Source organism: Dendroctonus ponderosae, unplaced genomic scaffold (genome assembly GCF_020466585.1).
Source record: "Dendroctonus ponderosae isolate FM_Combo_2020 unplaced genomic scaffold, Dpon_F_20191213v2 Dpon_F_20191213_7, whole genome shotgun sequence".
Taxonomy (NCBI): Eukaryota; Metazoa; Arthropoda; class Insecta; order Coleoptera; family Curculionidae; genus Dendroctonus; species Dendroctonus ponderosae.
The window spans coordinates 1,921,814-1,930,304 of NW_026018916.1; the positions used below are offsets into that span (position 1 = coordinate 1,921,814).

Genomic DNA, 8,491 nt, shown 5'->3' on the forward strand with positions numbered 1-8,491 from the left:
AATGTCATGCAGAGTATGCAACATGCATACACCATCCCAAGACCACAGGTGTTTCACGTTGAAAAAGTACTTAAACTTAATTACAAACTTCAAAAAATGACATTGTCACAAAATTTTAAATATGAAATCGATGCATTTTATTACTCGTGTAATCTTTCATTCGAATAAAAAATAGTGTTCGATGCGAGGGCGAAAATTTGTTTTTCGAAAAACGACATTTTTCGCCCTTGTATCGAAAACTACTATTACTGTGGCATTCGGTCTCATCCGTCCGTATCTGGGTTGCAATAAGCAACATGTATTCAACTCTTGTGTCCAACTGGCTGCAGTTTCCTCCTCTCCTCCTTGCTTCTGGTTGACTCAGCGCTATTGTTGCTCTACGGGTGTTGTCACAATACAAAACATGACATTGGTCTTCAAGCATTATGAGCACATTTGCAACACCGTCAACGAAACGTTTCCGCCGAAGAAGCCAAAAGAGTCGCTCTGCTACAAGCTGAAGAAATTCTGGTTCTCCTTAACTCTGGCCTCCACGAAAAACCGCTTGACGTTGGAGCGATTCTGCAGTGAATGGGAGATTCGAACTGAGCAGAAGCGGCAGTATTATTCGGCCAACTACTTCATCATCCACCCCATGAGTAAGCTGGCGGCGATTTACGACGTCTACCTTTGCCTGCTTTACTTCGCCGCTGTTTTCTTCAAGCTGATGGACGTGGCGTTCTTGAAAAGAAGCTTCATGTCCACCAGGTACTGCAACTTGGTGAATGCTATCAATATCATAGATGTGCTCTCCTGGTGCAACCTGGTGTGCTGCTTCTTTCAAGGAGTGATCACACGCAAAAAGAGCACACTGATTGACTTCAAAGGGATCGCTTTGTACCGGCTGAAGTCGCTCTACTTTTGGGCGGAACTTCTCGCCTCGATCCCAAAGTGCTTGATCTGCTCTAGAAGCGAACGCTGCTCGAAGTCAGTTTGGCTGCTGCTGACTTTCATGCGCTTGTTTATCATTTGCTTGTGCCACAGACCCATTCAGCTGCTGAAGCAGACTTTGGGGTACTTGAAAATCGAATCTAGACCCGTTCTGATTATCGTGCATCTTTTCTATATGATGGCATTTGTCACTCACGTAATGACCTGCACAAGTTTTGCCATGTCCAGGTACCGAAATACATTTAGTAGGCCTTCTGGCAACTCCAGCTGGACTTTATATTGGAATCTCACCGAAAAGGATATTTCCCTTCAATATGGGATCGCGTTCTTAAAGACCTCCGCCCAGACATTCGGCATCACCATCAAGGAGTTGCAGGAAACGATGAGTTGGGTGGATGATATTATTTCCGCTTTGCAGTATGTCACCGGCAGATGTATTTTCATTATTATGTGGGTGGCAGTACTTCATGTTCTGCTGGCCAAAGATCTGCAAGAGACCCGATTCCAGGAGATCATATCGCAGCTGAAGAACTGGATGGAAAACAAGGACCTACCTAAGAATCTGCAAAAGCGCGTTGAAGAGTACTACAACTTCTACTATCGCAAACGGTTCTTCAGCAAAAGGCAAGTGCAGAAAGTGATCCCGGAAAGCCTAACTGCCAAAGTGAAGATCAACATGTACAAGACATTGAAGGAGAGCAACATAGCTCTGTTCAGCAAACTATCAGACGACGAGATTCAAATGATAGGGGAGCATTTCGTGACGGAAATCTACTCGCCGAATGACGTGATCATTTACTCGGGAACCAAAGGAGATTCCCTCTTCCTGTTGGCTTCAGGCACAGTTGCAGTTTACAGCCACTCAGGTAAAGAAGTGTGCCACCTGCAGGATGGTGCATATTTCGGAGAACTGTCCCTATTGGTCAGCAATCAGAAGATCACAGCTACAATCATTGCTATTGAAACCACCAAAGTCTACAGAATCGGGAAGATTTATTTCGAAAAATACATCCTGTCCAAGAAGGACCTGATGAACATGTTTCTGAGCCAGGCCGAGAAACGCTTGCAGGCCATTACGAAAGTCGAAGAGGACCAGAAAAGGGCTCTCTTTTCTGAAATGTACAAAACGAAGTGAATTTTATTTTTTTTATTTTTTCAATTTATTTAGGTACTCAGTTTGATTATCTTTTTACTCCAGGGTTATTTTTATATGTATGCATTTATTATTATTGTTATTTATTATAAACGTTTTTTTTTTATTAAAAAAATTTTCAGGTCATTCCAGATTTAACGAAGTTGCCATTAAGCAATTCTTTTCACGCAAAAATCGCATTATTATTTAGTTTTACATAAAATACTGACAATCTTCAGGTATTTTCTGTAAAAAATTATAAGATCAGATTTTATTGGAAAACTCGCCTCCTTAACCGCTTTGCAAAAATTATTTAATCAATATTGCTATCTCTGTTCATTGCTCTGCACGTAGCGACCGCCCTTTTTCCGGACAATCGAGAGAAGTGGAAAAGGACGGGCCAGGTTTGTCACTCGCGCTTACTGGCAGCCCAGACATTTTCGCAGGCTCGATCTTGACACCTTTGGCCTCGTTGAATGGCGCGCAGTTTGAAAATTTACATTTAACACTGTTTTTTTTATAAAACAAATTGAAGAAGCATATTTCAAAAAATTGCATTCAGTTTGCTAAACGGTATTGGAACGAGAGTTTTTAAACTTGGAGCTAATTTGTCTTCTTCAACACTTCAACACAAATGTGTTGATGATTTCAAATGGAAAAGAAAATTGAAGAAATATTTAAAACATTTTGGGGCAGCTCTTTATGACAGAAGTTCTTTTAAGGACCTAGCAAAGTTAACGAAGATTTAAAATAAATAATAAGTGTATGTGTTCAATTTAATTTTTATATACAGCTCGTCTTACGATTATATTTAGGAAATTCAATACAATTTTTTTAAATATGTTTCAATTTGTATTACAAAAATTCACGGCACTAAATGTAAATTTTCAAATTGGGCGCCATTGACCGGATCCTCGCATGCAAAAAGATCTGGGCTACCGCTAAAGGCAAGTCATTTCTTTAAGCTGGCAACGGTGCAATTTCAGGGCGTCCTTTCAGTGATACTTCACCCAACAAGTTTTTTAACATTTTTAAATTATTTACTTTGAAAATTTGGTTTCTTAAGTTGCATCTCTTAATCAAGGGAAAAATGAATGGAACTAATGTAGGGCTGAAGGGTGAAGTGGAGAAGTGGGTTTTGATCGGGGACTTTCCAACCGTTTGCAGATGTTGCCTATCGCAAGTAAATAGCAGAAATTTCTTCTGGCTGGAAAGTTATTATCTGGACAGGAAGTTTATTGATATATATTATAATGTGACCTCAATAATGGTATGCTAGTTATTTAACTCCCAGTATTTAACCTCACACTTTAGTCTACTTACCTTCATGCAAAAATATTGCCATAACAGGGCCACTTATTTAGTTAAACACAAACCCAAGCGTTAGCTATGCTTTCAACAAGCCACCCTCCAAAATACGTGAATGTTATTCGTTCCTTTTCCAGGGATCTCACACAGAGATAGTATACGTAATTAGAGACGATTTTCTAAAGAAAAAGACACAAGTCCGCCTCACAACCGCGCAAATAGCTGAAAAATTTGATGTCTTCTAGTTGCATGTTAATCTTGACACCATCGAGATCTCTTAATTGTAAAAGCTACCCAATTTTTTTCTATATATTATAGTCTTTCTGCAAACGTTCTAAACAGTTTATCAGATCTTCAATTTCAGATTGATACGGAAGATTGCTTACCAAAGAAAGTATGTACGGCCTGCTACAATGTGATTATCAAGTTCGACCAATTAAAAAATCAAGCTTTAGAATCGGAAAAGCAACTGGAGCATGCTATTGTTTCCGCATCTACTGAGACGTATGATGCCTCCGAGGATGAAACCATGAAGTCAGAAGAATTGGAAGCAGCGTGTGAAGAGTATGATAACCAGAACGCGTCTTCCGATTCCAATACCTACGATGTTCAAATATTGACCTCAATACCGATGAAATTAGGTAATATGGCCAATTTCTGACATAGCGAAGACGCTACTTTCTTTATTTCAAATACAGCAACATCTGAAAACACGCAACAGGAAACATATGGTGAGGGGCAAGAACAACAGGAGCAAAGTGAGAATGACGAAGATAGCGCAGAAAATGTTGATGATCCCCTGGAAAACAAGCAAAAGCGCAAACGAAAAATAGGTAGAAATATTGAGTTTAAGTCAGCACACAATGACTCACTGATCAACACAAGTCAACTATGAAAATTCGAAATATCTCAATTCAGACGAGTTGATTTGATTTTTTAGAACCTTGCGATAGATGTGGGAAACTAGTGCAAGAATCGAAAAAGGAAAATCATTTGAGAACGCATACCAAAGAAAGACCTTTCCAGTGCGATCAGTGTGAGAAATCCTTTTCTGATAAAAGTAACTTGAACAGACACGCAAAAACACATGGAGCGGATCGGCCTTATCAATGTAGTATTTGCTTAAAAGGTAAACGCGTTTAAAAACTCGATTCAAATCAATTCAACATGTAGTCCTGCACAAAAAGAGTTTACTTGCGTCTGATCAAAATAACACAACATATTCCATATTGTTCTTCTTACATAGCTGAATTGATTGTTATTTTCCAGGTTTTCTAAGAATGTCCAGCAAAGAATTGCACGTGAACACAGCGCATAAAACGGAGAAAAGTTTCTTCTGCCACAAATGCGGAAAAGCATTTAAGCATCAATGTTTCTTGAACAAACATTTGAAGTATCATAATAAGCGGAAGGATGAGGACAAGGATGACACGGCAAGTATTTGTTTCTATTATTGTATAAAAATAAGGCTAAATAATGTTTCTTTGAAATGCAGAAAAGTTATCCATGTGAGGTGTGCGGACACTCCCTCAAAACGAAAGCAAGTTTAACAGTGCATTTAAGGAAGCATGGAGGTAAGTTTGTGCTGGCTTTTGAACATGAAGCAGGTATAACTGGCCATTTTTTTAGAGCCTAAATCGTACTTATGCACCACATGCGGGAAAACTTATTCGACGAAAGCTGTGCTGGATAATCACCAGAAACTTCATACTGGTGAGATGAATTTCAGGTGTGATATTTGCACCAGACGATTTCGATTCATCAGCACATTGAAGACCCACATGTTGGTAAGTATTTCTCATTCTCATTTCGAATTTCTAGTGATAATCAGCGGCTTTTTTCAGCTTCACAGTGGCGAAAAACCTCAGAAATGTCCAATTTGTCACAAACAATTCCGCCAGCATGCCCACTTGAAGACCCATATTAGGGGCCAACATAACGACGAGCGTCCATTTCAATGCACATATTGCTCGAAAACGTTCAAGCACAAGTAAGCACAGTAAGCCATTTTTTTTTTAACAATTCTATCAACGTTTGTTGCAGTTGTAACTTAATAGTGCATACGCGGATACACACCGGCGAAACTCCATATCATTGTGACCTGTGCAAAAAAGGCTTTTACGACTCCAGTAGCATGAAAAAGCATCGAAAAAACCACTTTGGAAAAATTCAGAGGCGCGGCTGGGAGAAGGTCGTAGTTGCAGGTCCAGTAGATGGTATTTGAGGCTTTATTTACAAATTACAGTTGGTGTAGTTTTCTGCAGGCGCGAATGTTTAAATCCTAAATCCCCAATCAAATGCATGTTGAGAAATATTTGCAAATACATAAAAAGAAACCCCTAATATGAATATTGTGGAAAGATTAAATGGTAAAAGAACAAACCACGCTCTTGATAAGTCATGTAATTCACTACTTGATATATGCCTCTATCATTATGGAAAATATTACACTAATTATTAGAATATCAATACAGAATATCAGATACATGACTAGTACACATCAAAATATACTCATTACTATAAAACTATACCTCTCATCTGATCATTTCGGTTCGCACTAGTAGAATTTCCTTTGATTATTATAATAGATAGGTAAAAAAAATAGCACCGTCCTATATACAAAACTTCGATGTAAGTGGAATACTGTTCAACCAATAACGATAACGGGGCACGCTAATATTAATTTAAAAAACTTTGATTGTTGTCGATATGCATATTTCATTATTGGTTTTACTGTATTTTGATTGAAAGAAAAATCTGCTCGATAAGGATCATATACAAAACGCTCTATTAATACTCGGAATGGGCATGATCAAAGTGTATTGAGTGATAGATCAAGTTCTTTGAGCGCGAAAGTCGAATATAAGCATTGCACTTTGATACAACAGTGATCATCAACCAGTGTCGAAAATTGGCTGAATTGGCACTAGAATTGTAAATGCTAGATCTACCTTTCTAAGATTATGTAGACTTCATTCTTTACTTTCGAACAATCGTTATATCTACTGCAATTCACTTGGAAGAGAGAGAGTTGGAACAGAAAATTATTTTAAATAATCTCAATCTATCACAAAAAGTATTAAAATATCATATAGTGAAATATTAAGAAATTTGTAGTGATCCATAAAAATGTATCGCAAATTTCCATCATACAAAGCACTTTACCTCAGATATTCAGTAACTTGCAGCAGGTTAATCAATACTGATGGAAATTTTATAGGCATGGTTGTTCACAATACACAGTTCATACATACAGTCCATTCACAAGACAATCTACACTTGATTTGAAAGAAAACGTATTTCACTATTCTATTTTACCTTAGCATCAATTCACTTAGTTGCTAGAGACGACTTTGTTCCTAATTGTATTTTTACAGTCTATGTTGAGTAAAGGTTTCCTACCCTTAGGAAACATTCATTTGTCTTCCTCATTGTCTTTGGGCAGCTTGGGATGGGAGTAATTCTCTGGAGGCGTCAAAATATCAGAAATTGCAGCAATTAGATCTTTGGACCTTGTCGGCCGTTCCAAACTCCCTATAAATGAAAAAKGTATCAGTTTAAAACGAAATTGTATATACTTTCCTGRCATGCATTTTTRMRTKCCAAATCAAATKSATKCCWRGGYTTMARKCATKYAWYRWYKCTAYWYATCAATCAAAMTACGWTTCGRTGKWGGAAAAATACACCGAAACGTRTTTTGATTGATAAATAGAGACAATAAATGAGTGAAACYCAGGAATKAATTTGWTTTGGAATTTAAAAAGAGAATAACTAGAACGTACTTACCACCAAAATCCAAGCTGGAATTCAAACTTCCCCCAATTTTGGGAGGAATTGGCGGCGGGTGCTCTTCTTTGGATAAAACGTTTCTTTGGTTTGGAGGACTACTGCTCATGGTAAGCTCGAAAGGATGCGGTCGCAGCTCGAAATCATCGTAGCAGTTTTGAGTGTTGAAATGACTGATGTTCGAACTAATTAAAATACATGTATGACTCAATCCTATCATTTTTTGTTGTTGACGGCATTCCTACCTCGTCTCATTCATGCTTATTCCGGAATCACGCAGGTCTTTGGTATCTGTGCTGGGGGCCCCAAAGCTGCAAGCCGAAGCCACCAAGTCCCCTTCGGATGAAGAGGGCAAGGCGCCTGTTGCATCGTCCGTCGACAAGTACTCAGCACTGCAAATCGAGGGCGTGGCCTTTTTCTGGCCCCTTTTAGGCACGTTCGGGGGCACATCGTTGGGCAGCGATTGCACCCTCTTATCCGGCGCTACATAAGCAGGTAAGAGTAAATCCAGTGCTGGATGTGTCGCCAAGTACTCACTATGCGAGCGCGGCGGTAGCGGAGGAGCCTCCTCAATCCCCGTGTCAGGCCAGGAGTTTCTTAATGGAGAAGTGCCATCAGTAGGCGTCATGGACATTGCGTGCCTCAACAGTCTGGGAGAAGGCGGTTTGGTCAGCGATCGTTCTCTGGAATGAGTGGGCTTGGGCGGCAAGGGAACATCGCATGAATCTGATTCCCTAAAAAAAAACAGGTTTATTTAGTTTTTTTTTTAATCCATCGCGCAGTATTGGTAGTACCTGGATTTCATGGATGGTAAACTGGCGCTATTGTATTCCATGGGACATCGCGTGGGTGTCCGCAAGTCCGAAAAACTGGTATTGTTGAAGCCCTGAGATCTGGGCCGACATTCGCGTTGGGGAATTGGGGGCGCGACTGAGCCCATGGGCAGTGAAAGGTTCTCGCGGTTTAAACTGGGCCGCTCAACGTCCTAAATTTTCCATAAGTTCACGCTCATGCATACCTTTTTCAGCCAGCAATACATACATTTGACTTGGTATAGACGCATTCGTAGTCCATCGTTTGAGGCTCAATGAGATGCCCGTAATTGCCGCTGGAATTTGAGGAGCGGTTGCTGCCATTCTCCATTAGCACGCGTTTTTCCGATGGGACTGGAGGCAGAGGTGTACTGGAATTTGTTAAATTTGTCAGCCAGCAACAGAGTTTCTAACGGTTTTGAACACTTAGGCCCATTTTCATCAAGCGATCTTAAACCAGTTTAACGTCTGAAACTGAGTTTGACGCGCGAAACGGATTTCACCAGAATCTTAAACTTAGTTT

General features: G+C 39.6%; 2 protein-coding genes across 5 annotated transcripts in view; one reads left to right on the forward strand and one right to left on the reverse strand.

The window, feature by feature from the left end:
* The window catches only part of LOC109540207 (zinc finger protein 239), a 9,505-nt gene extending 3,753 nt beyond the window's left edge, over positions 1 to 5,752 (forward strand). The window contains exons 1-9 of one of the 4 annotated variants that reach the window (XM_019908471.2): positions 3,008 to 3,332; positions 3,735 to 4,011; positions 4,069 to 4,203; positions 4,311 to 4,499; positions 4,640 to 4,803; positions 4,866 to 4,944; positions 5,000 to 5,157; positions 5,215 to 5,360; positions 5,414 to 5,752. In XM_019908471.2, the coding sequence (XP_019764030.2) occupies positions 3,153 to 3,332; positions 3,735 to 4,011; positions 4,069 to 4,203; positions 4,311 to 4,499; positions 4,640 to 4,803; positions 4,866 to 4,944; positions 5,000 to 5,157; positions 5,215 to 5,360; positions 5,414 to 5,594 (1,509 nt within the window). In that variant the 5' untranslated portion in view covers positions 3,008 to 3,152 and the 3' untranslated portion in view covers positions 5,595 to 5,752. Of the gene's footprint in view, positions 1 to 3,007; positions 3,333 to 3,720; positions 4,012 to 4,068; positions 4,204 to 4,310; positions 4,500 to 4,639; positions 4,804 to 4,865; positions 4,945 to 4,999; positions 5,158 to 5,214; positions 5,361 to 5,413 lie in introns of those variants that run through there. The other 3 variants (XM_019908474.2, XM_048668088.1, XM_019908472.2) reach the window with 3 other exon arrangements.
* A 5-nt stretch (positions 5,753 to 5,757) lies between these two features.
* LOC109540153 (dedicator of cytokinesis protein 3) overlaps positions 5,758 to 8,491 on the reverse strand; it is a 22,848-nt gene continuing 20,114 nt past the window's right edge. Inside the window, exons 23-28 of the mRNA XM_048668272.1 lie at positions 8,198 to 8,339; positions 7,951 to 8,141; positions 7,694 to 7,890; positions 7,402 to 7,639; positions 7,157 to 7,341; positions 5,758 to 6,904 (exon numbers count right to left, since the gene is read on the reverse strand). Coding sequence (XP_048524229.1) covers positions 6,786 to 6,904; positions 7,157 to 7,341; positions 7,402 to 7,639; positions 7,694 to 7,890; positions 7,951 to 8,141; positions 8,198 to 8,339 — 1,072 coding nt within the window. The 3' untranslated portion in view covers positions 5,758 to 6,785. The remainder of the gene's footprint in view (positions 6,905 to 7,156; positions 7,342 to 7,401; positions 7,640 to 7,693; positions 7,891 to 7,950; positions 8,142 to 8,197; positions 8,340 to 8,491) is intronic.